General features: G+C 66.6%; 1 protein-coding gene across 1 annotated transcript in view; it reads right to left on the bottom strand.

Moving 5' to 3' along the window:
* Window positions 1-20,949, bottom strand: part of Iqsec1 (IQ motif and Sec7 domain ArfGEF 1) — a 54,198-nt gene extending 33,249 nt beyond the window's left edge. Inside the window, 2 exon segments of the mRNA XM_048356343.1 lie at window positions 1,887-2,178; window positions 20,708-20,949. Of these exon segments, the coding sequence (XP_048212300.1) occupies window positions 1,887-2,178; window positions 20,708-20,772 (357 nt within the window). The 5' untranslated portion in view covers window positions 20,773-20,949.
* Window positions 20,950-27,555: the final 6,606 nt, after the last annotated feature.

Below are 27,555 nucleotides of genomic sequence, written 5' to 3'. Positions count from 1 at the left end.
TCCCCACGCTCCTGGGGCTGGTGGGGGGTCGAGTTGGGCGTGAAGGGGGCGGGAGGCCTCGGGAGCAGCTGCCTCGCGCTGCGGTTGCTGTGTGTCATCCTCAGGGAGGAAGGGCCGCACCCCCGAACCCCGCCCTGTCTGCAGGGGCACCCCGTCTTGAGGCACCTCAGACTCCCAGCATTCCCTCTCGGGCTTCTTCTCCTGCTGTCCCGGGACCTTGAGCACCAGCCACCTCTTCCTGAGCCCGGCCCAAGTCTGCGTGTGCTTTGGGGTCAGGGCTGCCGCGAGGCAGAGCCATCAAGACCCCTTTCCGCTTCTCCCCGCGCAGACACCCAGAGAGGCCCCCCCTCCGCTCGCCTCGACTCCCAGGCCCCGCTTTCTTCTTTCTTTCTGCCAGCCAGGGGCTGCCCTGCTCTTTTTGCTCGAGGCTGGCGCTCTACCACTTGGAGCCACAGCGCCGCTTCCAGGTTTTCTGGTGTTTAACTGCAGATGAGTCTCATGGGCTTCGCTGCCCGGGCTGGCTTTGAACTGTGGTCCTCAGAGCTCAGCCTCCCGAGCAGCTGGGTGAGAGGCGCGAGCCACCAGTGCCCGGCCAGCCGCCGTTTGCTCGGCGGGCACTGACGTGAGGCCCTGCCTGTGCTCACACGGGGGGCAGGGAAGGCAGTGGGTGAGCACGGGCTTCCCCGCGGGCTGTGCCGGGGGACGTGCACCCTCCCGAGACACCCCGACCCCTCCCCAGCACCCGGCCTGGGCCTGTGGCCCTGACTCACGCAGGGGGCCGGGAACAGGGTGAGCGAGGAGTGACCCGTCTGCCTCCCAGGGCAGCCGGCGGGCGCCTGGTGTGCCCCCCCCTTCCATGCGGCCCCTGCGCTGGCGGGACGCGGCGCCACCCCACCCCACGCCACCCGCCCCGTTAGGGAATGCTGTGCGGCCACCGGGGCCGCCACCTCTCCCGGTCACCCTCGCGTCCCCAGGGCCTTCGTGCCTGGGTCACGCTTTCCCAGAGCCCCTCTGCATCGTCCCCAGCTCAGTCCCGGGAGCCCCACTTCCTGGATTTGCTCCTGAGCCGAGCTCTGTGCCAGCACCCCGGCCGCTCCCCGCAGGCGGCCGTGTCGGGAATGCACCGGCGCGTGGCCACCGCGTGCGGGGTGAGAACGCGCAGCGGCAGCACACGAGCCCTGAACGCGCGGCCTTTCTCGTTTCTATTCTAAGGGTTCTACAGGCATCTCTTTGGCTTTGAACATGGAGCCCACGACGGCAGGGGGGGCTGCCTCCCCCGCGGCGGCCCGGCTGGGGGCCGCACCAGCCCAGACCTCTGCTTCCAGGACCAGCGGGGAGACGGAGCGGACAGGTGTGGGCCAGGCTGAAAGCAGCTGGGGGGGGGTAGGGGGGAGGGGATGGGGGCTGGCTGCCTGTTCCAAGCTCGGCGCCCAGGAGCGGGGGCTGGGGGGGCAGACATCCCTGCCCATCCTGGGCTGAGAGCTGCTGCCCGCACTCCACTCCCCCGGGGGCGGGAGAGCACGGGCGCCGGGGCTGCGTGGGCGCACTCGCCACCGGCCTCTGGCCGCGGCTGGCGTCCTTCCGTGTGCCGCGTGGGAGGGCCTGCTCTGCGCACCTAGCGTGGGCCGCCCTCCTCCCCGGGCCCCTGGGGACCTGGCACCGCCAACCGGAGTGGAGAGGGTGAGCGGCGCCGCTCCGGCGGCTGGGGCGCGCTTCCGTCCTTGGTGCTGTCCCCTGGGCCGGAGGACCTTGTGGCGGGTCACGTGACCCGAGTCCCGGGGACTGGGACACCACAGGGGCGTCTGGACGCGGGAGGGCTCCGGCGCTGCCCCTCCCACACCCGGGGCCCCGAGGGACGCTCCGCGCCCCGCGCCGGGGCCGCCCACCTGCTTGTCCTGCAGGTCGGAGGAGAGCTCATAGCTCTCGGACAGGGAGCGCGAGCGCTTGATGGCCTCCTCCTCGGCGTGCTTGCGCAGGATGGACGCCGAGTGCTGCAGCTTGGGCCTCCGCGCGCGCGGCTGCCCCGGCAGGCCCGGGTACAGCCCATAGGCCCCCAGCGGCGCGTGCTCGTAGTGGTCCGGGCTCGGGCTGGAACCGGGCACCAAGGGGCCCTGGTGGTAGGCGGAGGGGCTGTCCAGGGAGGTGCCCGTCTCGCTGCTGGGGGCCTCGCCCTCGACGCTGCGGAGAGAGGGGAGAGGCGGTGAGCGGGCGAGCCCGGGGCGCAGCGCGGCGGCCCAGCCCCTCCCCCACGCGGAGCCCGCCCAGGCGCTGCCCCCGCGGCCCGGCTCCCGGGGCCCCCTCCCGGGCCCGGCTGCTTCTCCTGCTCGGCGTGGCTTCTGTCGGCTTCCTGCGGGCCACGCAGACCCCTCGGCACCCAGAGCAAACACCGAGCCAGCACAAGCCTCCCCCGGGCACGCGGTGCTCCCCGCTCCCCAGGACTGGGCTCGGAGACGGGGTCACCTAACGTAACTGGACCGGGCCTTGCTTCCCGAAGAGCAGGTCCTGAGACGGCAGAGAGGCGAGCCACGTGACCAGGGGGGCCGCCCCCGCCCCAAGCCAGGACACGCCCGCACCACACCCCAGCCTCACCACTGGGGTAACGATGCTCACGCCCGCACCACACCCCAGCCTCACCACTGGGGTAACGAAGTTCACGCCCGCACCACACCCCAGCCTCACCACTGGGGTAACGATGCTCACGCCCGCACCACACCCCAGCCTCCAGCCTCACCACTGGGGTAACGATGCTCACGCCGCGCCACACCCCAGCCTCACCACTGGGGTAACGATGCTCACCGCCGACACCACACCCCAGCCTCCAGCCTCACCACTGGGGTAACGATGCTCACGCCCGCACCACACCCCAGCCTCACCACTGTGCTAACGATGCTCACGCCCCCACCACACCCCAGCCTCACCACTGGGGTAACGATGCTCACGCCCGCGCCACACCCCAGCCTCACCACTGGGGTAACGAAGTTCACGCCCGCACCACACCCCAGCCTCCAGCCTCACCACTGGGGTAACGATGCTCACGCCCGCGCCACACCCCAGCCTCCAGCCTCACCACTGGGGTAACGATGCTCACGCCCGCGCCACACCCCAGCCTCCAGCCTCACCACTGGGGTAACGATGCTCACGCCCACACCACACCCCAGCCTCACCACTGGGGTAACGATGCTCACGCCCACGCCACACCCCAGCCTCACCACTGGGGTAACGATGCTCACGCCCGCGCCACACCCCAGCCTCACCACTGGGGTAACGATGCTCACGCCCGCGCCACACCCCAGCCTCACCACTGTGCTAATGATGCTCACGCCCGCGCCACACCCCAGCCTCTCCACTGTGCTAACGCATGTCCGGTGTTCACGCCTGTCAACGGTCCTTGCTACGGCAGGATCGGACGTGATCCCATGTTGCACAAGCACTCTACGCCTTCACATCAGCGTGCAAAGGAGGACTTATCGACTCCCTGAAGCCGTCCCGGCCCACAGGGGAGGAAGTGCCGACTCCTCAGTGTGGGTGAGGAGACTGAGGCCCAGGAGGACCGGCTGTCATTGCGTACGGCCCCAGGGGGCAGCCTCCAAGCTGGGGTGCCACGAGCCAGGGTACTCCCCACAACCTTGCTGCCTCTCACCCCACACATCCAAACATCACGCAGGGGTGGAACCGCCGCCCCCGGGGGGGAACAGAGGGCCCGCAGGCCCTCACCTGCCTGTGAACCCGGCTCTGTGCGGCCCACTGCTTTTCAGGGGACAGAAATGAGCTCCCGCGGGGAGCGTGGGGGTGGACGCAGGGGCTCGCACTGCTAGGCAGGTGATCTCTGCTTGAAGGACTGCAGAACATCCCCACCCCCACCCCTCTGCGCTGCACCCACCAGTGTCTTCTGGTCTCGTGTGGGGCAGGGCCGGGGCTGGCAGGCCCGGACACCCCTGCTTCACAGGGCAAAGGTGACTCACATCTGTCGTCATAGCTACTGCAGAAGACGGAGACCTAGAGGATCCCAGTTCAAAGCCAGCCCAAGCAGAAAGGAGACCCTGTCTCCACATTAACCAGCCAAAGGCCAGGCCAGAGGCATAGCTCAAGTGGTAGAACATGAGCCAAGCAAGTACAAAGACCTGAGTTCAAACTGCAGTACCAACAAAAAGAAAGAGGAAAAAACACTCAGTCCTCGCCTGAGGCTTGGGCCCACGGCTCGCATCAAGTGCTCAGGACTACAGCCAACTGCCTCACAAAAGACCAGCGGAGCCACAGCCGGCGCTGGGGGATCAGTGAGCGCACGCCAGGAGCAGCCAGGAGCAGCCAGGCGGGGAAAGCCCACCCTGGCTGTCTGGACACCAAGCCTCTGCTCCCAGCCACGGCCTCCGGGCCTCGTCTCCTTTCACCTCTGCTGCAGTCTACACACACAGGAGCATCTCAAGGGCTGGTCCGTGCGTGCGTGCGTGCGTGCGTGCGTGCAAGAGAGAGGCTGGGTGGAAGCAGGTCCTGAGCTGAGCTCCTCTCCTGGGGTGTACCCCTTCCCTGCAGTCCTTAGGGCGTGGGACACCCCTCAGTGAGCTGCCAGGCGGCTCAGCGGAGAGACCCTTCCTAGTTCACCATGCTGCCCCCGGTGGAGCCCGGGGTGCTGGGGTAAACATGCCCCCGTCCACGTTGGGGGACTCAGCCCTCTGTGCCTGAACATGGCTACAAGCGCGGGGCACTGGGAGAGAGTGGGCCCCGCTGCCTGCAAGCCCGGGAGTCACCTCCATTCCCGGAGGAATGCTGCCCGGGGCAGGGCATGAGGGCAGAGGAGCAGGTGCCGCTCCCCGGCTGAGCTGGCCTTGCTCGGCCGTGGGGAGGCCGGATGTCAGGAGGGGCGCCACCCACCCGGGAGGAGGCTCTGCGCCTGGGAAGGGGCAGAGAGGAGCGCCGCAGGACGGTGCCAGCCCAGAATTCCCAGCAGGCCAGCAGGCTCTGGAGGGCAGGAGGGCAGGAAGGGAAGGGAGGGAGGGACGGAGGGCGGGACGGAGGGCGGGAGGGGAGCATGGGGGAGAGGGAGGGAAGGGCTACCTCCACGCGAGACCAGGACCTCCGTCCCTCCTCCCAAGTCCAGCCCAGGTGCCCCCTGCGGCCACCACAGGTTCTGCAAAGTCACAGCCTTTCCCAACTCCACAGCAACCCCAACGCCGGCCCAGCCTGGTAAGAAGGGAAACGGCTGGGTGGCCCCACGTCCAGGCCGCCCGGGGGGGCAACGCGGGCGGGCGAGAGGACAGGCGCGGCAGGCAGGCCTTTCCCCCGCGTAGCTTAAGTCCTCTGCTGACGCAGGAACAGTGCCCGTCGGAAACCACACAGCGTTAGGCACCAGGAGCTCGTCTGTACTGACACGCGGAGAGGTGCAAGTGAAAACGCCGTGCTGGCGGGCGATGCCCAGCCCCGCGGGCAGAGCCAGGAGAGGGGCGGCCTCACTGCAGGGCAGCTCCCCAGCCAGGACACGGGGGGGGGGGGGGACACGCTGCCCTCGCCGACCAGGAGGGCTGCCCCCACCCCCAGGAGGGCACGCGTTTCCCACAGCAACGCCCCGAGGCTGGGGGCTTTGAGCCCCGCCCTCCTTCCGATCGGGGCAGGGACGACGCTGCACATCCCGCAGCCCAAGGGACCTCCCGGTGGCCCAGGCGCCTGCCGTCCTCCTACTTCCTGACAGGGCCACAGGGCATTCAGCAGGCGGCTCCAATGGGGCCACGTTTCGCGTCCCTGTGCACGAGTCTCGAGCTGGGACTTGGTAAGGACACAGCTGGGCTGGCCCCCCCATCCCTGCCTCGACCCCCCCTGGGCAAAGCTGCTCTGCACGTCAACACTCCCGCCATCAGACGCGGCCCTCAACAGCACCCCGAATTCGCCTTCTCTCCCGACGCCCAGCCACAGGCAGACCGAGGAATGCGGTGGGAGTCCCTGCCGTTCAGTTTCGGGGATTCTACGGCGGTTAGGCTGCCCGCATCTCTCAGGAGAGGCTCGTGGTGCGGCAAGCCCTCTTCCGGAGAGTTCTGTCAAGGAGATGAGCCACTGGCGGTCGCATGGAGCCCAGCCAAGCGGGAGGCTCGGGCAGGAAGACGGCGGCGGACCCTATCCCAAACGACAAAAACCAACAGAGCTGGGGGCCTAGATCCGGTGCTAAGGTACCTGCCTAACACGCACCGCCACAAGACCAGCAAGAGCAGTCCACAAAGGGGGAAATAAGCCAAGGAGTCCACAGCAGTGATGACTGGGGACCATGCAAACACCCGTCAACAAGGGGCTTAAATGATTTCTAGATCCATGTCGTGACACTGACGTCGGGATGGGTGAAGAGCTGGTCTGACAGCTGTTCTTCTGGAAGAGATTTGGAGATGGGTTGACTGACTGTAAGATTAACGGGAACAGATACATCACACGGCTGAGCAGGTCGCCGTGCCTAGGAAGCCAGAAATAAAACAGCTCTGCTCTCGCTGTCAGACGCCACGCAAGACTTGAGTTCCAGGGTGGGGGCGGCCGACCTGTGCAAGCTCACCTGCCCCAGCAGGCCCAGCAGGCCCAGCAGACATGGCTAATTGATCACAGACTCTCTCACAGATGATGGGTGGGCCCGGCCCCCTACCGACACGGCAGTGCACACGACCGATCCTCGCTGGCAAGGGGTGAACTCCAGGTGCCAAGCCCGCATTACAGCCCGCTGGGAGCAGAAGCTGCGGCCTCTACCAGGTGCTGGGACTGCAGGGCTAGGAGAGCAGCCGGGGGGGGTCTGGTCACCAGGCTCGGCAGAAGGACACGCGGAGGCTGAAGTTCTCCGGGTGACGCTGCCCAACACGGCAGGGTGCTCGGGAGGGTGAGCCCTCTGCCCGGCAGGCCCTACCTCCACCAGGGGCGTGGGCCAAGGCCTCGGCTCACAGAGTCATTTCGTCTTGCAGTCTGTGCTCGGGCTGCGTGGTCGCAGCTTACCTCCACTGCCCACCTGCACACAGGCTGTGTGTATGCCCCGCCCACCTGCCATGAGGGCCGGAACCCTCGGAAAACAGTCCCCAGGGAACCTGGTCTCCGTGGACAGAAACCAGGGAGGGAGGTGGAGAGCAGCTCTTGCTCTCGGGATGAGCCATGTTCCACATTCTGCCCCGGCCCGCAGCCCAGGCAGCCCCCCCCCCCCCCCCCCCGGGACTCCAGGCTCTGGCTCGCAGAGGGTCAGCGACAGGCCCTGGGAGGTGGCAGGGCACCGCGGGGCGCAACCCTGCTCCCCCGAGGAGAGAGGGCAGGCAGCTCCCCGCCCTCCCTCCCTCCCTCCCTCCCTCCCCCCGCTGCCTCTGGGTTGGGACTTTGGTTCCATTGCCCTCTGTGTGGCTGGGGAAGGACCTCTGTGCCCCCGTGTCCATTCCTGTCCACCAGGGGTAGTTAGGACTTCAGTGGGGCCTGGGCCTCGCCCCCACCCCGAGTGCTCTGCTCATGGACAGAACGCGCTCTCCCACACCTGCTGCTCCAACCCACGCACAGGCACGTGCGTGTGATCATATGCACACACGTACACACAGACACGCACACGTATGTGGGTGCACGCGAAAGCCTACGTGCCCATACAGGCTCACGCGATTCTTGGTTCTCCCCGCTCCTACACCTCCATTCAGATTTTCTGCCCAGGGCATGTTGACTCCAAGCCACCCCCAAACACCACTGTGGGTGGGGCCCGTCTCAGAGGCGCCCACCCTCTTCTTCCACAGCAGGGACCCCCAGGTCTCTAAGTCTCACTTGTCACCAGCTACACATTGTCTTCTCGGGGGACCCCTTGTCAACCCCGAAGAGGTCCTGCCCCGCCAGCACCAGAGAGGGGACGGGTGGCCTGCTGCGCACATCGCCCCGTTCCTGGGGACGCCTCAGTCCACCCTCTGTGCCCGCCCCGCCCCTCCCCCCCCCCCCCGGGCTCAGCCCGGGACACTGCAGCTTGGGAGACCTGGGTCTGGGAGAAGGATGCCGCCACATCCTGGCTCTGCTGGCTGGGACCAACGCGGGGTCCCCGTGAGCCCCGCTGTCCCGGCCTCGGCAGGCAGGGCTGGGGAGGCCCCGTCCCGAGCTGCGGCTGGGCTCCCCGGGCCGCCATCTCCCCACATGAGCCAACGGTTCTCCCCGGCGCTCCAGCTCTGTGCTCACGGACCCCCACTTCCTCGGCAGAGACTTGGGGGTGCTGCCACGCTAGCTATGCCATGCTTGTCTTCAGAGCCCCTTCGCCTTTGCTCCCTAGACCCTGGCCCTCCCTGGCTGGGCCTGGATGTGCACACGGGACCTAGCCCAATACGAGCAACGCGGTCCCCCTTTCCTGCAGTCGACCTCCACGCGCACGGCCCCAGCAGCGGGCGTCTCACGGGGCTCAGGAGGGCTGAGAAGGGGTCGCCCTGCCTTGTCTAGCCTCCCGAAAGGGCAGGGCCAGAGCGTGAGGGGTCACGCGGCTGCTTGGCTCTGGCAGTGCAGAGTGCGAGGAACCGGCCGGGCGTTTAGCCTCCGTGGGTGCTTCGCCGCGGACCGGCTCTCAGGCGCCTCCTCCCCGTCCCGGCCCCCTGCCCGGAAGAGGGGGGCCTCCCCACGTGACACGCCGCACTGGCCCCGGGCAGCCGGGCTCGGGCACCCCTGCCGTGGGGGGGCGCCAGCGGCCCCTCGGCCCTCAGGTGGGAGAGCTGCGGCCGAGGCCAGGCCCCGCGGCGACGGCCTTCCCTCGGCCCCAGAGCCCCCGAGCCGCCCCCCGTTTCTCCCCAGGCGCTGCTGAGGGGCCACGCGTGCCAGACGCCAGCGTGTGTGCACCCATCCCCGTGGGCACTGGTGTGGGTGCAGTCACGCACACCTGCTTGAGCGTGTACACAGGATGCGTGTGACCGTGCAGGCGGATATCCACGTGCACCTGTGCACCCGCATCTGCCTGCACACGTGTGACGGTCTTGCACACGGGCATACCTGTGCACGCAAGTGTGCATGCAGGTACACACATGGTTGCCCATACATATGTGCATACACATCACTGAGTGTGCACACGTCACAGATGTGTGTGGGTATAGTTGGGTTCCACAACTGGGTTTGCAACCATCTGCTTGACTGGAAATACCAGAAAACGGTGTGGAACACACACCTGTACTCTCACGAGTGCGTGCTGAGCTCTGTGCCCGGGCGTGTGCGCCCGCTGGGGTCGGGCCGGACGGAGGACGGAGCCCCGGGCTGCGGAGCCCCCCGCGGCGGTGTGGGGCGCGGCGGGGCCCTCCTTAGTCCTGCCCGTGGCCAGAACCTCCTGACTAACATTTTTCTTGAGAAAAGTCATTCGTGATTTCCCAGGCCATAATTAGAGACCTCCGTGGCCCAGAGGCCGGGGTTCCCGCCCTCACGGCGGGCAGCGCAGCGGGGCGCGGGCGTCTCCCGCAGGGCCCTGGGCTGGGGTCACGCCGCACTGGCCGGCTCCCGGACTGGGAAAGGCGGCAGGACAGGTCTCGAAGGCTTCGGCTGGAGGGGACCCTCCAGCAGGCAGGGCGAGGCGGGCGGCCCGTGTGCGCCCTGGACTTGGGCGGGCCCAGCCCTTCCTGCTCCTCCCCTCCCCCCTCCCGTGCCCCGGGCCGCTCCAGCCCGCAGAGACCCACAGGGTGGACCCCTCCGTCCCGCCAGGCTCCTTCCCAGGGCCTGGGCTAGGCTGGGTGACAGCCATCCTTAGGGCCTCAGTCTCCCGAGGGCAGGGAAGGCGGGCAGTCAGCCCCAGAGGGAGCATGGACCCCCCCCCCCCCAGCAGGCTAGGGTTCACATGGGCCCAACTTAGCAGCCTGAGAGCAGGGTCGGGGAGAGGGGACACTGTGCCAAGCTTGGTTGCAGGGGCAGCTTCAGCCCGTCTGAGCCTCGTGGCCACAGGGCTGTAGGCGGGCTCCGTGTGTGAACGCCCTGGGACGGGCTCTTGCAGCTCCTCGCCCCTGCTGGCCTCCATCCGATGTGCTCCTGGCCCGGCCTGGGCCGCCCACGGCCTCCAGGCCTAAGGACTTGCTCGGGCCTCAGGGGCGGAGCTACGGCTGGGCTGGGCTCTGCCAAGGGCATCATCCCAACTACCGACAGACTCCAGGAGGGCTTCTATACACTAGAAAAACATAGGGCTGCAAACAATGGGCTTTTCAAAGCAGCAGCTATTTTTAGAGCCTCACTTACTGAGCCAGCACACAACATTTCCCGATGGTCAGCTGCTCCCAGCACGCCCGGAGGGTGGCGGGAGGATTTGGGAGCCCAGGCCTTCTGGGGCCATGAGGGCAAAAGGGGAGGATGTCATCTGGGGTGCCCAAGGCCGGCAGAGGCGCCATGACAGCCAACCAAAGGGCCCTGTGCGGCCTTTGCCCTCCTGCCTGGGGAGGGCAGCCTGGAGCCCCACCAGAGAGAAGGAAGAACGCTCCATGTCCCACGAGCCCCAGGCCACGCGGCCAGTCCCTCGTCCTAGGCCGGTCACCAGGGCCGAGGGTCCTCTCTGTGGGTCGCTGGTGCTCATATCTGTGAGGACGTGCAGGCTATGGAGTCAGGAGGCTGGAGGCTGAGACCCGAACCTGCTCCACCCTGCCCGTCTCTGGAAGGAGCACGAGGGCCCTGCGACGCCCAAGCCGGGCACCCAGCTCAGGCAAGATGGCAGACTGGTGCGAGGGCAGCAGGGGTCCCAGGAGGCTGGCCCTATGCACCCCTCCTCACCATGACCCACTGGGGGCCACAAGCACGGCAGCAAGGGAAGGCGGCGCCAGGACGAGGGAAGGAGAGGGTGTCGTGTCTGGCCTCCGGGGCGCTGGAGGACAGCTCCTTCCCCGTAGGCCACAGCTTAGAAGGCAGTGCTGTCCACCTCCTTACAAAGGCGGCCCCAGCACCCAGCAGGCGGGCGCGAGCCGGTGCCACCGAATGAAAGGTGCTGGCCGTGAAGAACCCGGGCACAAAGCCGGGGTCCGAGCCGCACCCCTCACCCCCCCCTTCGCTCCTCTGCCGCTCACCACCGGGGGCACCAGGCGTGCGGGGCGGGGGACGTGGGGAGACACCGGGGTCACGTGGCCCACTCAGAGTGAGTGTGGAGACTCGACGTGGGACGCACACCTTCACTCCGCACTGCGCCGCGGGGGGCAGACCTGCCAACACACAGACGCGCGCACGAGGCTCCCCGAGCCCCCGCCACGCCCAGGCCTCGAGGAGCCAAGGAACGCGTGGGGCCAAAGGCAGCCCCTCCCCAGGGGCCGTGGGCCTGTCCCAAGGATGCCTTCTGCCCGGTGTCCACTCGCACAGTCCTGGAGGCCCACCAGCCTCGGCTGGGCCCCGCTGGGCCTGACCCAGGAGGCGAGAGCAGAGATCTCCACCGCCTGGCACGCACGGCCTGCAACACAGGCTGTGAGCCAGCTGGCAGAGCGGCTGGAGGCTCTGGGTGGGGACACGAGCACCCTACAATTGATCCCAGCTGGGCCGGCCTGGGCTGTCCTCCAGAAGGCCCCCCGCCGCCTGGGGCCCCCCGCCACGGGACAGGGTGTCAGGCCTCACTCAGAGGGAGGCCAGCCCCTAGCAACCAAAGCCCCCGTGGTGGTGGCCTCCGCGGTGACGCTGGGACAGGCCTCTCCTCTCCCGACTGCCACCGCGGGCCGGGCGGGCCAGGAGGCCGCGCAGCTCTCTGGGTGATGCGCTCCAGACGCTGCGGGCGTGACGCGTGGACTGGGGGCCGGGGCCGGGGCCGGGGAGGGCTGCACGGGCTGCCACCTGACTAGAATGAAACAAGAGAAAGCCAGGCACGGAAGCCATGCCTGGGTCGGGAGGATCTAGAGTTTCCGGCCAGCCTGGGCTCTACACCAACCCTGCTTCAAACGAGTAATATAAAAAAGGGGGGTCGCCACGCTTCCGTACCTAGAGGAACCCGGGAACCATAGGAACCCGGAGTCTAGTCTTTCAGAGGGGGGCCGCCTGACGTCGGGGCACGGTGGGCCGGCGTCCTGCCTGACGGCTGGCCACACGTGCCGTGCCACGGTCACCGACCCCACGTGGGCTGCCCGCGCGCGGCTCGCCTCTCTGCCGACACCTCCCGCCTCTCTGCTGGCATCTCTGTCCGCTCATGGCGGCCGAAAGGCCCGAGGCGCGGCGGAGAGCAGGACAGGGACCACAGCTCAGGACGGCCACTTCTGAGAACCTGATTTACAACACCAAGTCCCAAGAGACGGGATGGGACCCACAGAGGTCCCAGCGGGGCTGGGGAACCCCGAGGCCTCCTCACTGCTGATCCTGTGTTTGGTTTTTAGGAGACTCAGCCCCCGGACCCCACCCACCGCCGTGGACCGCGGGGGCGGCCACGCCTCACCGTCCAGCCGCCCCATGCTGGGGTGCAGGGCCAGGACACAATGGAGAGGCCACCGGATACCCGCTGCTTGTTCCAAGCTAGACTGTCGGGGGGTGAAACCCGAGCTCCTCCCACCCCAGAACGCCAGCGTGCGTGGGGAAAGAAGGCCCCAGACGCGCCAGTGGGCAGACAGGGGACAGACTGGTGTCCCCACTGCAGGCTGAGGACAGGACGGGCGACCTCACCTCGCGGGGCGCCAAGGTCTCATCAGACAGAGGCTGCTGCTCCACCCCCTCGCCCAGTGGGGGTGCGGAGTCAGCTCCCGGCGCTGGCCAGGAACGGGGCCGGGGGGTTGGGGGGGCTGGAGCCCTGAACTCCATGGAAAGGGGGGGAACGAGAAGAATCCCAGCCAGCCACGGCACAGCAAGCCTGTGGCCTGCCCCCCACCTCTACTCACCCCCCCCCACTCTGCCCACGGGGTCTAGAGACCGACGCTGACACCTCTGCTCCCAGCCACAACCTCGCCCCCGGTGGCTCGGGCCTCCTCCCCGCTTGCTTCCTCCCGGGCTTTCGCTCACCATTTCCTGCAGCCCCTCCTCCACCCAGGCCCGGCCGCCCAGGCAGGGCAGCTCTTGTTGGCTTTGACTGCACAAAGATGACCAGCGCTTCCGACCCCTGGGCTCCCTCAGAAAGACTCTTCAGAACCCCACACACATACACACGCACAGCCAAAGACCCTCCCGGCGGAGCCAAATTAAACACAGAGGCCTCTAGTCACTTCCCTACGCGCGGAACGGGCTTGCACAAAGCCGCTCTGTGGCGGGCTCCAGCAGACAGGGCTGGGCAGGAGGCACCGGCTGGGGAGAGCGGCCCGGAGAGGGTGGGCACCGCCAGAGACACAAGCCTGCTGCCCAGCCTGGCGGCCACGGCCCACCCCACAGGCCAGGGAGGCCGCGCCCAGGGCCCAGCACCATCGGCCTTTCTAAAGTACACAGCAGTACTGAACAGGGAGCACTAAGCTCCCAACCCGCGCCAACACACACAGCCCCCACGCTCCACCTCCCCAGGCGGCTGAGCGCAACCCCACTACTATCCACACCCCACCCCGGCCGTCCACACACAGCCCCTACTCCCCGCACCCCACCCCACGCCAACACACACAGCCCCTACTATCTGCACCCCACCCCACGCCAACACACACAGCCCCTACTATCCGCACCCCACCCCGGCCGCCCACACACAGCCCCTACTATCCGCACCCCACCCCATGCCAACACACACAGCCCCTACTATCCACACCCCACCCCGGCCGTCCACACACAGCCCCACTCCCCGCGCCCCACGCGGGCCAAGCACACACAGCCCCACTCCCCGCACCCCACCCCGGCCGTGCACACACAGCCCCACTCCCCGCACCCCACCCCGGCCGTCCACACACAGCCCCTACTATCCACACCCCACCCCGGCCGTCCACACACAGCCCCTACTATCCACACCCCACCCTGGCCGTCCACACACAGCCCCCACTCCCCACACCCCACCCCGGCCGTGCACACACAGCCCCCACTCCCCGCACCCCACCCCGGCCGTCCACACACAGCCCCTACTATCCGCACCCCACCCCGGCCGTGCACACACAGCCCCCACTCCCCGCACCCCACCCCATGCCAACACACAGCCCCTACTATCTGCACCCCACCCCGGCCGTCCACACACAGCCCCTACTATCCACACCCCACCCCACGCCAACACACACAGCCCCTACTATCCACACCCCACCCCGGCCGTCCACACACAGCCCCTACTATCCACACCCCACCCCGGCCGTCCACACACAGCCCCTACTATCCACACCCCACCCCGGCCGTCCACACACAGCCCCTACTATCCACACCCCACCCCGGCCGTCCACACACAGCCCCTACTATCCACACCCCACCCCGGCCGTGCACACACAGCCCCACTCCCCGCACCCCACCCCACGCCAACACACAGCCCCTACTATCCACACCCCACCCCGGCCGTCCACACACAGCCCCTACTATCCGCACCCTACCCAGGCCGTCCACACACAGCCCCACTCCCCGCACCCCACCCCGGCCGTCCACACACAGCCCCACTCCCCACACCCCACCCCGGCCGTCCACACAAAGCCCCACTCCCCGCACCCCACACACAGCCCCTACTATCCACACCCCACCCCGGCCGTCCACACACAGCCCCTACTATCCGCACCCTACCCAGGCCGTCCACACACAGCCCCACTCCCCGCACCCCACCCCGGCCGTCCACACACAGCCCCACTCCCCACACCCCACCCCGGCCGTCCACACAAAGCCCCACTCCCCGCACCCCACACACAGCCCCTACTATCCGCACCCCACCCCGGCTGTCCACACACAGCCCCTACTATCCACACCCCACCCCGGCCGTCCACACACAGCCCCTACTATCCGCACCCTACCCAGGCCGTCCACACACAGCCCCACTCCCCGCGCCCCACCCCGGCCGTCCACACACAGCCCCACTCCCCACACCCCACCCCGGCCGTCCACACACAACCCCACTCCCCGCACCCCACCCTGGCCGTCCACACACAGCCCCCACTCCCCGCACCCCACCCCGGCCGTCCACACACAGCCCCTGCTATCCGCACCCCACCCCGGCCGTCCACACACAGCCCCACTCCCCGCGCCCCACGCGGGCCAAGCCACACAGCCCCACTCCGCGTGCCCCGTGCGGCAGGCCCTGTGTGGCAATCCACGCCGCGATCACCCGGCATCCCGTGTCCACGCCCTGGCCTACGGAAACTCCTGCGGCTGGTGTGGACCACCCGTCTCTTTGTGGAGGAAGGAACCTCCACAACCAAGCCTCAGCCCCCGGCTTCGCAGAAGGCCTGGGAAGCAGCTCCATCTGCGGCGCGGCCGCACTCACGGCCTGTCACGCCCAGCCCCCACCCGTCTGCCCACGAGGCTCCTAGGCGTCGGCAGGTGCCTGGCGCCCACCCGCCGTCCGGCTGGCTGAGAAGGGGCAGAGCCACAGGCCTGGGGACCCCAGGCTGCCGACTGAGGCTGGGCCCCCAACTCTGAGCCTGGTTAGGTGCCAGAAGCGGCCCAGCCCGGGGAGCAGGAGCTCAGCACAGCCACCAATTCAGAGGCCTAGAGAGGCCACTGCACCGCTCCCCAGGGGGCACTGCGCCCCAGGGGCTCCACTGCACCGCTCCCCAGGGGGCACTGCGCCCCAGGGGCTCCACTGCACCGCTCCCCAGGGGGCACTGCGCCCCCAGGGGCTCCACTGCACCGCTCCCCAGGGGGGCACTGCGCCCCAGCGGGCACTGCACCCCAGGGGCTCCACTGCACCACTCCCCAGGGGGCACTGCACCCCAGGGGCTCCACTGCACCGCTCCCCAGGGGGCACTGCACCCCAGGGGCTCCACAACACCATTGGGGGGGTTCTTGCCCCCCTGCATGGGGCCAGGCACTTCTCCCCAAGTGGGGCTGGGCACTGCCCTCACTGTCCGCAGCCTCAGGGGCCTAAACACACACACACACACACACGCGCGCGCGTGCGCGCGCGCGGTGTCTTCTTCCTCCTCTCCTCTCTGCGCCCAGCAGAGTGACCGCTTCCCCGTGGGTTGTTGGACGGTGGCAACGTGGCCCCCTCGAGTCTGGGCTTGGCCGCTTCCCACCGTCTGCTGTCAGGAGGCTCCCATGTACTGGCGGAGCACTTTCTGCAGGTTAGTGCCTGTCACAAACAGGGAAACGGAGGCACGGGACGACAAGGGGCCCAGATCCCCGAGACAGTGCGGCAGAGCCTCGTGCTTCGCCCCGTGGCAGCACTTGAAGTTGGTCCACGCTAAGCACATCTCACCCAAAAAAGAGTTATTATGGTTTTGTTTTCAGACGAGGGCATGTACCTGACCGGGGGGACGGGGCGGGGGCCTGCTTGATTTGAAAGCGGCGGGTCTGCCTCCAGAATCTTTTAACCACGGGATTCCACATCCACGCTCTGCCTACTTGCAGGTGTGGAAACTGAGGCCCAGGGTGGGGAGATGTGGGCAGCCAGAACCACCAACCAATCAGGGCCAGCTCTGGCCAGGCTTTCTGGGAAGCCTCCTCTTCAGGGAGGTGACTTTCAAAGCTTCGTAATAACCACAAAAAGCCAGAATAAATAAGAACAATCATAGCTATGTTAAGTGAGAACAATTAAATAAGTCAAATTAATAAGTAAATTAAATAAGAATGATTGTAACTATATTCGGTGCTCATATAAGACATGGTTTGAACACTTTCACGCAGTAATGCATTGGACACTTATACTACCTAGCAGTCCAGCCAGAGACAAGAGCAAGCACTTGGCTTCTACGTGGAAAGCAGGTGAGGGGGAGAGCAAGGCAGACTCCAAGCGGCCTGGGCCCTTTCCACGTGGGAGCCTGCGGCGGCCCTGCCCTGCCGAGGACTCGTCCAAGCTTCCTCGTTTATGAGGATCCTCCCCCATCCCAGGGGACCCCGTCCAGGCCCCACACCCATTTGTCTTGTAATGACATCATAGGCCTTGGCTTTCCTCACCACGCAGGGCTGGTTCTCTTAGCCAGTCAGGGGACAGCTAGCTTCTGTCCCCAAGTCCCTGCCCACACAGAGCCTGGGCCGGGCCGGGCTGTGGAAGGGAACAACACGCCCTAAGGGCTTGGGACTGAACACTGGTGCCCAGGTCCCCTGGAGCTCCTGGGAAGGAGATGAGGCGCCAGGAGAGCCAGTGTGGGCACCAAACATGCCCGCATTCTGGCCTCGGGAGAGAACAGGCCCATTTATGATGGTGACATATTTTGCCAAAGACGATCTGACCCAGAGGAAGCAGAGGCTGGCTTGAGCACCGACTCTGCGGCGGGGCAGCGGGAGCCTGGATCCTAGCACCAGCCCTTCCTGGCCAGGGGCCCTGGGCACTTCCCACCCACCATGAGCCCCAGGGACGCAAAGCCTGTGCTCACAAACGGCCTGAAGAATGGAGCCATTCACATAGCGTCGGTAAGTGGCAGCTGAACCGCTAGTACCGTGGCGCTAATCTCTGAGTAAAGAGGAAAAAACAAACACAGTCACCGTTTCCTATCTCTACAAGTGGGGTTCCACATGGGCCTGAAGTTCAAACTGATGGTTCAGTTCAAGCAGGAATCCGCAGGCCGAGGAACTAAATTGGGAGGAATGGTTTCTTCCAGGAAGGGGCCGCAGCCATGTACAAACAAGGTAGAAAAAACATCCAAGCGGGACCAAGAGGACTCGGGACAGAGCTACCAACCCTCAGCTCCCGGAAACAGCCAGAAGAAAACCACAGGGAACCGAGGAACCGCTTAGCCCGGCAGCCCCTGTCCCCAGAGGGAGAGGTGGTGACGGCAGGGGAGGTGACAAGAGCGGCCACTCACTGCCCGGCTGGACAATTAGCAGGCCAAGCTGCACATCACCTCCCAGCTCCCTCTGGCTCCACTTCATAGATGAGAAAAACCAAGGTTCAGAGAGGGAGCCATGGGCTGGGAGTGGTGGGGTCAGGGGTCAGCGTGGCCTCCAGCCTAGACTCCGGTGACGCGCAGTTTCACAATACCACGCGGTGGCTCTCACGCTAGCCCAGGGCGGGCACGAGGTCCGTGCTCAGCAAGTGTTCATGGTGTGAACAGAGGAAACGCAGGGAAGTGCACGTGGGGGTGCCCCCGGGACCCCTCCTCTCCCTAGAAAACAAAGGGCTCCTCCAGGCCCCGAGGGGTTGGTGCGCGTGCTCTCTCCTGCGTCTGTGACCGGGAGCGGGGCGAGGCGGGCCGGGCCTCGGGCGCAGGCCTTGGAGAAGCACTCCCCTAAGAAGGGAGCAGAGCGGAGCTGGCGGGTCCAGGTGGCACCATGCCACATCTTCTACCATAATTGCCATCAATTTTCTCTCTGCAGCAGCTCACACAGTGGGAAGAGCCAGGTCCTCTAAGGCCACACCAATTAATTCTTCAAGAGCCTCAAGGGCCTTTAAACTCATCATGATTCGCTTTTGAGGATCGATGATAAATCGCACTCAACAGCCTTTATCTTCTTCCCCAAACACACACTGGTGTGGGGACAGCGCCTAGCCCTCCAGCTGGGGCCCAACCCACTGGAGCAGGGTTGCTTCCCTGGCCCTCTGCTTCCTGGGCGGATATTCCAGACAGCATCCTCAGTCAAAGGAAACTGACGAAAGAGGAAGGAAGAAAGCGCAGTGGACCCTGGCTGGCAGTGGGGAGAAGCCGAGTGCTGACTTGAACAAAGGCGGCCTGGAGCTGGAGGCCGCATGGCTGACCAGCCCTGCGAGACCACCACCTTCTGAGGACCCTGGGCCACTGCCACGACAGGGGAATCAGGCACAGAGGGAGGCAATAACGCGTATGAGTGCACAAAACTGAGCTGGGATTGGGGGGGGAGGGGGAGGAGTTTGCCTCCCTGAATGTAGGGATTCTCCTGGCAAACCGTGACCCCTGGGCTCAGAGACCCTACAGCAGCCACACACCCCTGCACACGCACGCACACAGAGCCCATCCAGAAACACCCATCTGCCAGTCACCACGTTATTCAACCGCGCAGCTGTCAGTCCTGCCCATCCATGTGTCTGAAGCCAGGCTGTGTAAATATTAGCACAACTAGTTCAGAGTCCGACTTCCTGGGGCAAAAGCTTGAGATGCTGGTGGGGGCCCCTGGAGTCCACTCTCCTCCCCAACAGCTGGGTCCTGCTCCCGGCTCCCCCTGGGGTATTCTGGGCCAGTCCTGGCCCCTGACTCTCTGAGCAGGGACAAGGGTGAGCCAAGGGTAAAAGGGTGCCCTGCGGTGCCACCAGGCGGGGGTGCAGTGCAGCACTGGGCACACGGGGGCCGGGAGCCCACTGCTGTTCAGAAGCCTGCGGGGTGGGGAGGCTGGCTGGCTGGTACCCGGGGTCAGGAGCACGTAGGAAGCAGGAGATGGCCAGGTACAAGGGCTTTGGGTGGGGAAGAAGCAGGCTCCTGAAGGTCCTGTGACCCCAGGAGCACCGAGTTCCACCTGCGACACCTAAGGATGGAGATTCTCCCCAGCCTTCCACGAAGGCTCGCACCAGGAGCTCTAGAGCAACTGAGCCCCACCCACTTGGAGGCTGACGGGGGTAAACAGCAGCTGCACCTGAGTGGACAGCTGGCGCTGCTATGTGGGGGGCGGCAGCTGTCAGCCGCAGCCCAGGCCCCGCAGGGCTCCCCGCAGCGCTCCCCGCAGCTGGGAGACCTACATCAGACACAGAGGGCCTGCTGCGTCTGCAAAGGAGAGGCCAGGGCATGCTCACTGGGATGGAGATCTCGGGGAGGTAGAGAAAGAAGCAGGACGACCTTCATCCTCTCCAGCTGGGGGTGAGAAGTACAGCCAGGACAGGGAGCCCCCTTGCTTGTGGTCACGGTGCCCATGACACACGCGAGACAAAAACTATGTTGAGTTCTCTGCTGCATCGCTGGTCCCGGGCAGGGCCTGGCCCGCCACGGGCTCTCAGTACACCCGGGGTTTAGTCTTGAGCAGACTTCATGCCCACCTGTTGGCTCTTCTGCAACAGCGGGATGGTGGCGCCGCACAACTAGGATTGCAAACACAACACCGCATGGCACAGCTGATGAACTGCACAGGGTGGAAGTATGTGTGAGACATAAACAGTGTGACCCCCATACCAAGACAATGCCCCCCATCCCAGACAGATGGCCCTGCAGCTGCAGCTTGCCTGGCCTCCAGCCAGACGCCACGAGCATTTGGATCCATGGGAGCCACCCCTCCCACAACCCCACTCCAGAGCCTGAGGCCCAGAGCCCTTGGCTTGGAGGAGGGAGGGGGCAGAGAACAGTTGCCCGTTCATGCGACTGCCTGTAGTCCCCCAGAAGGGACTGGACACGGCCAAGCCTGCTTGTCCACAGCCCCCGGGCCCCCCACCCTGCTCCTCGGAGGGGCCCGCAGACAGCGCGGGGCAGCTGTGCAGGAGAGAAAGAAAATCAATATTCCCAGCACACACGCGCACTCTCTCCCTCTCCATAAACACAGGCGGCCAGCTGCCCACAGGCCCCTGGAACAGCGGGCCGGGCTCCGCGGGCCCACACAGAAGCGCGGCTCCCCCTCCTCCAGCCCCCCTCACACCCGCACTGGGTCACCCACAGCGCCCCGCGCGCGCCCCAGGTGCCCCGGCGGACACACACCCCACCCCACCCGCGATCTCCAGCAAGCAGGCCGAGGGCGGCCTCGCCTCCCGGCCCGGGGCCTCCCCGCCGGACGCGGGCGCCCTGGCTCTCGCCCCGCGGGGAACTCCGCGCCCCACCGCCGCCGCCTTCGGCCCGTGGAGCCCCCGAGTCGCCGGCGGCCGTCCCGCCGCCCCCGGCCCGCCGCCCCGCCGCCCTCGCGGCCTCACCCGCTGTCGAGCTCCAGCTCCAGCAGGGACTGCGTCCGCTCCGAGTGGCAGTGCAGGCACCACATGGCGGCCGCGGCGGGGCTGACGGGCCGGCGCCCGGGACCCAGGCCCGGCCTCGGGCCTCCGGCCGCCAGACCCCGGCGCCGCTACCCGGCCGCCCGGACACAGACCACCGGCCACGCGACCACGCCGGCTTCTTCGGGCCCGGCGCCCGCAGGCCCCGGAGTCCGCACCCCGGCCCGGCCGAGCCCGCCCCTCCGCCGCCGCCGCCCGCCGGCCCGGCGCAGCCCGCCAGCGGCCCGAGGAATGTGGCCCCGGAGGGGGCGGGGCCGCCGGCGGAGGGGCGGGGCCCCCGGAGAGGGCGGCGCCGGGCTGCGGGGGCGGGGCCTCGGCGAGCGGGGCGGGGCCGCGCAGGCGCCGTCGGGCGGGGGTCTGGGCGAGCGGGGCGGGGCCGCGGCGAGCGGGGCGGGGCCGCGGGGAGCCTGCGGGCGGAGCCGAGTCCAACGCGCCGGCCCGGAACCAGCCTGGGGCCGCCGCAGCTGAGCCGCCGCACGTAGGCCCTGGAAGGAGCCTGCGCGCTCCCACCGCCCGGGCCTACCGACAGCCACACCTTCCTCCCGGCGTGGGCTCTGCAGACGCGGGTCCTGAGCCTGGGGCCCGAGGAGCCCGCCCCACCGGCTCCCAGAAGGGAGTACCGTGCCCAGCACCCACGCCTGTGGAGTACTCAGGTATTCCTGGCAAGGGGGTCTCCACACCATCAAATCCACCCGTTCCACCCACTCCACCTTCACCGGACCCACTTCTCACCTGCAAGTCTCCAGGCTTCCTTTGCTATGTTACAGACACACAACCCCAAAGTGGCAACTCTGGGAGGGAGGGAGGGAGGGAGGGAGGGAGGGAGGGAGGGGAGAGCCAGCAATAAGTAGAACCAAGAGGATTCCCCAGCTCAGCCCTGGACACCGGCTCAGAGAGCCCCACTGCACCCATTCTCCGAGAACTCTAGGCCCAGGCCATGCCTCATCTGTCTCCCAGACGGAATTCCTGCCCCCATCTAAAAGGGACTGAGTTTCTCTGATAGCACCTGAAATGCCAGAGGATGGAGTCCCTGGAAACCAAACGTCTGTGCGTTTCTTGTTCTCTCTTCTTGTCCCTAGTGTGCTTCTAGCTCCTGCCCCGTAACTGTCTGGCAGAGAAAAAGTGAGGGAACCGAATGGAAACAAGGAGAAGAGAGGGACAGTCGGGGAGCAGAGAAGGCCCATTTCCTGCCCAGGTGACAAGACTAGGCAGAACCCTTACCCGTCCCATTTGGGCAAAGTGCTTCACCTTCTGAAACTCCCTTCCCTCAAAGTCTGGCTCAGCACTCACTCTATCCAGCCGACGCACCATTGCTATGTGATTTAGCAAGCACTAATCAGCACTTACCTGTCCCTGTCTTCTGAGGCCTCAATGCAGAGACATCATTAGGATTTCCAAGCGTCTCCCAGTGGACAGTGGAAGACAGACTCTATAGCTCCAGTGATGAGCTGGGCTTTGAAGGATGCAAAAAAGCCATACTAAGGGCTGGGAGTGTGGCCTAGTGGTAGAGGGCTTGCCTAGCATGCATGTAGCCCTGGGTTCAGTTCCTCAACACCACATACACAGAAAAGGCTGGAAGTAGTGCTGTGGCTCAAGGGTAGAGCTTTATCCTTGAGCAAAAAGGAGCTCGAGGACAGTGCCCAGGCCCCGATGTGAAGCCCCAGGACTGGCAAAACAAAAACCAAAGCCGTAGAAATGTTCAGTTCCACTGTGGTGTCCTGGGTTTTAGTTCTGAGTTGTATGCTTTGACCCATTTTACATGCCACAACTCAGCCATGTCCCCATCCCTGTTTTCCAAGCGTCTTCTGTCTTTCTAGAGCCTTCTGCTGTTCTAAGCCAGCTAGGTGCCACCCCTCTTTGCAGCCTGACAGGTTGAAGTCTGGTTCTTCCCCGCGGCTGACCCCCAGGTCTGTGTGGCCTGGCGCTGGGCCACATCTCCAGCTCTTATCTCCACTGCACTTCCTCCCATCTGCCACGCGGTGCCACCCCCTAGCGTATCACGCCACACCGCACCGCACGGTGCCACGACACATGGGACCGCACCCCTCTGCACGTCAAGCAATGCTAAGCGTCTCAGGGCCGAGTCTTCCAGGCCCCGGACCCCCTGCTGTCCGGATCACAGCCGAGACCCGGAGGCAGGTTCGGGTTCAAGCCCATCTTTCGCCAAGAAGCTACCGGACAGGTCCCTCGTCCCAGTCAGAAAGTCCCCAGCACGCGTGGCCGCCGCCTGTGCCCTCCCCATTCCAACGGGCAGCGCTGGGCCTGGCCCTTCCCAGCAGCCCCGAGCCCGCCGCGGCGGGGCCTGGCAGCCCCCGGTGCCCAGGGCCTGGCGCCTGCCACTGTCTGTTTCACTGGCAAGGAACCACCACCTGCATGTGGGTTACGAAGGGCGGAGAGCGTGAGTGCGGAGCGCCTCAGACCCACGACCCCGTGCCGGGTCCGGGAGTGACGCGAGTGAGTGGCGCCCCTCAGGGCTCGGGTCAGGACAGGAAGTTCCCCCCCCCCCCGCCAGACCCCCAGGGCTCTGCAGAGCAGAGTACACGCAGGGGAGGAAGAAGGTGATGAAACTGAGCACACCCTGGCTGGGGAGGGAGGGGCGGGAGAGGGGCGGGCAGGACTCTGCCCACACTGTCTGTGGGTGCCGGGGAGAATATTTGGAACAGCAGGGCAGACTCAGGAAACACGCAACCCACCGCCGCGGGCTTGCTGGTGGGGGGAGCCCGGACCTGGACACGCAGGCGGGTGTGCTCCCTCGTGGCTGTACCCCAGCCTCAGCCCCTCACCGACCACCCGACAGACACCCGAGAGCAAATGCCCTGGCTGCCTTCAGGAGGACCGGGCGCCCGCCCTGCGGAGAGCTGGAGCTCTGACGGCATTCTGGTTCTTAAGCCCAGGTTGGCTGATTTTTTAGAAGCCCGTGCCAGCCCCGTGCAGGTGGCTCACACCTGTAATCCCGCCACTCAGGAGGCTGAGATCCCAGGACCATGGTCGGAAGCCAGCCCCGGCAGGAAGGTCTATGAGGCTCTTAGTTAACCTCCCCAGAAAGCCAGAAGTGGAGTTGTGGCTCCAAGTGGTAGAGCCTTGAGAGAAAAAGCTCAGGGACAGCGCACAGGCCCTGAGTTCAAGCCCCATGACCGACCCCCCCCCCCATAAAAGCCAGTGTAATAAAAGAACCCACAAAAAGCCTGGCGGCGCACAAGGCAGGAGGGCCTGGCCTTCCTCCAGCATCTCCTAGAAGCTCTTTGAGTCAGCATTCAGTGTGTAGCTCAGGCTGGCCTAGAACTCACGAACCTCCTGCCTCCTGATGCTGGCCTTGCAGGCCTCGCCCACATCCAGCCACGGATGGCCCTTCAAGGCCACCGCAGCCAGCCACAAAGCCACGAAGTGCCACCGGGCGCCTGGCCATCGCTCAGGCTGCTCCCGCTCTCCTCCTTAAGCGGGCTGTGTCTGTGCCCAGCTGCAAAGCGGACGGAGCGGTTTCCAGCTGGCCTCCACCGTCCCTCCTCACCACGCCTCGAGTCCTGGAGTCACAGGAAGGACGCATGCCGGGCCTCGGGCCTGCGGTAAAGCTCCTCGGCCACCTCCCAAGCCCGAATCCTGCTTACAGACGGGCACTGAACACAGCGATGCTAAGCCCGGGCTTCCTGCCTCGCTGCTGGGGTGCCCGGGCTGGGAGGGGGCCAATAAGCAGATGGGGGCGGGGCGATTAAGAAACCACTGTAACCCACGTGCGAAACGGGCCTTCTGCCCATGACCCGGGACACAGAAGAGAAGCCGGCGGGGCCCGGCCTGGTGCCCGGCCTTGGACCCCCAGCACGTGGAGCCTGAAGCAGGAGGACGGCCTAAGCCCAGAAGCCTGAGGTCGGCCTCACAGCCAACTCTACCTCAAAATCAAGAAGTCAGAGGCACCCGGACAGGCAGGCGCCGGACCCACAACCCCAGAGCGCCCGCTCGGGGGCAGCGGTCGGCCATCTCCCAGGAGGAAATGCTCCCCGATAAATGCAGCTTGGACATCTTACTTCCGAACTTCAGGCCATTTGTCATAGGAAGCACCTGCAAGCCAGCTTCTTTCCTAATTTTACTAAAAACAAAGCAGGTGGGACAGGCCCGGCCTCCCTTGCGTTGGGGGGCAACGGGAGGGGGAGTCCCCCCGAGGAGGCAGGAGCCTCTGGTTTTCCGCCGGAGCCCAGGCTTGGCTGTGATTCGGCTCTGCTCACCCCCAGTCCGGCCTCTCCAGTCTGGACACTCCCACAGGACCCCCGCACTTCCCCGTCCCGAGCCTCTGCTGGTGCGGTTCCCACTTCTGAGTGGGTCTCCCGGTCTAGGCGGCAGTCTCTGCCCCTTCAAAGCCCATCGCGAATACCTCCCCCTCCTCTCTGAACCCCCCTCCTCTCCTCGGTCCTGTCCCCCAAGCACAGGGGAACTCGCCTGCACTCTGGCAGCTCAGCCTGGGCAGGGACGCCCCCCCCCCACCTCCGCGCCAGTTCTGCACCTGCCTGGCACCAGGGTTGTGAGACTCAAGGGGCCTCAGCTCCTGCTGTCGGGGGAGCAGGGAGGAAGCCAGGCCCTCACCCCTGGCAAGCAGCGCCAGGGAGGGAGCTACGGCAGATTCCGGGGAGAGGGGACTGTGGGGCGGCACTGTGGGCACTCCCGGCCTGGGGCGGGGCGGCTGCTGGCTGCAAGGGGCAGAGCCTGCGGGGGGGGGGGCCTGGGGGTCCCCAGCTCCTCAAAGGGGACAGTGACATCACACGCGCAAGGTCAGAGAGCACAGCAGTGACCTCAGCGATGCCCGGCCTGGGGCCGCGTCCCACCCCGCCGAGGGGACCCAGAGCCCAGTGCCACCGCCGCCCCGGGCCCCACCGCCGCCCCGGGCCCCACCAGGGCAGAGCCCAGCACCGCAGCGCCATGTGTGCGGACCCGGCCGGCCGGCCCGCCTCGCCGCCTCCTCCCGCAGGAGGCACTTTGCACAGGGATGGAATCTAATCCTTCACGACCCTCCACTTCACGGGTAAACTGAGACACAGGCCACACCACACAACCAGCGCCCGGCCCGTCAGAAACCTGAGCCCAGCTGCGTTTGACCGCCAAACCGTGAACTTAATTAACCGTGATGCTAGGCGCCCCATGAACTTCATTAACCACGGGGAAGGCCGCCCCCCCACCCCCACCCGAGACACAGGCCCCGCGCTCAGCACTTTACAGACATCGTCTCATTTAAGACCCCAGTGCCGGAAGGTGGGGGGGGGGCACTGTCCTCACAGGTGGGGGGGGGGCACACAAGGCTGGGGGAATCTGCTTAGACACGAGCCGTTGGTGGCATGGAGAATGTGCACCTGGGGCGGTCCTGTCCCCCTCCACGCGGGCCCTGCGGCTCTGCCCTCCCCACCCCTGCGTGGGGGTGGCGGCTCCAGGGCTCCGGCGCCCAGGGCAGAGGCTGCGGGCTCGCAGGGCGAGGAGTGTCCTCCTCTCTCCCCCTCCTCCTGCCCCTCGACAGGTGTGTCCCGACCTCGGCACCCGCACGGGGCCCCTCCAGGAGCGGCGAGGTGTGCGGGCACCGGGTGCCCGGCACGCAGGAGGGACGCGAGGGCCGGGCAAGGGCTTAAATGGTGGCCGTGGGGCTCGCCGTAGAAGCCCGGCCCCGTGGGGGAGGACCTCGCTTGGTCACTTGCCTGCTTCCTGCCTCCGCTCGCTGCCCGAGCCCAGACGGTGCCAGGCTGAACCAGCGCCCGGTGAGCATCCGACGGTGACCGACTGGCTCGGGGACAGCTCCAGGAGTGGGGGGGGGCTCCCCTTCTCACCCCTGTCTCACTGGGGTCTCCTTTGCCTTAAGCCAGCACTCCACCCCATCTCTCTGCACACCGCCGAGTCTAGAAAAGTGAGAACAGACCCCCTTTTGCGGAAAGCGCCGATCTCACGCCCCGTGTGCCCGGAGGCCGGGGCTCCGCGCCCGCGGAAGGCCTTCGGCAGCAGACACGGGAGCCCGCCCTCCTCCCGACGCCACTCAGACGGGGGCCGCGGGCGCGGCGGAGCGGACGACGCGGGACGTCTGGGGAGCGCGACGCCGGGGCCCCGGGGCCGCCCTCTCGCGGCACCCCTGACCCAGGGCCCGGCGCTAAGTAGCCATCGGGGAGCCGCCTAAACGCCGAGCTCGCGGCCAAGAAGAGGCGCCGCGCGGCGCCAGGCCCGGCCCGCGGCCTCCGCCGTGATGAAGAGCTGCGTTATTTACAGCCAGCCGCGGGGCCGCCTGCCCGGCCCGTAACGGAAGCCGTCACGGCCCCTGCGATGCCAGCTACACTTAAGCAGGTTAACATCCATCCCGCCGTCCGGGTGCTATTGATTTAAACACCACCTCCGCGGTGGACATGGCCTCGGCCCTGGCTGGGCGGGGGCGGGGGCGGGGCCGGGAGGCGGCGCTGAGCTCCCGCACCCCTCACAGCAATTCCACCTGGCGAGGGGTGGGGGCGGGGGGGCTGCTGATCTAGGGTAATCTAGGGTGATCTAGCCCTAAGCACACGCCCCGGGGGGTTGGGCACAGCCAGAACCTTCTCTCTGCGCCGCGCCAGCGGTCCTCTTTGTAGTGGCCCTGGCTGGCCACAGTCAGAAAGCCAAGTTCTGCTCCTCGGGTGCCTCGATCCCGATGCCCGCTGGTGTGAGCTCCGTCCACACACCGAGCAGGCCCCTGTGCTGCCGTGGGCGTCACTGGCAGCCCCGGGGGGGGGGGGCCTTCCTACGGGGCAAAGGGTGCCGATGCTCAGGATCTGCGGTGTGGACGG

This window comes from Perognathus longimembris, chromosome 10 (genome assembly GCF_023159225.1).
Source record: "Perognathus longimembris pacificus isolate PPM17 chromosome 10, ASM2315922v1, whole genome shotgun sequence".
Lineage (NCBI taxonomy): Eukaryota > Metazoa > Chordata > Mammalia > Rodentia > Heteromyidae > Perognathus > Perognathus longimembris.
Note: the sequence above shows the minus strand (reverse complement) of the source record. Positions and strands in the feature narration are given on the sequence as shown.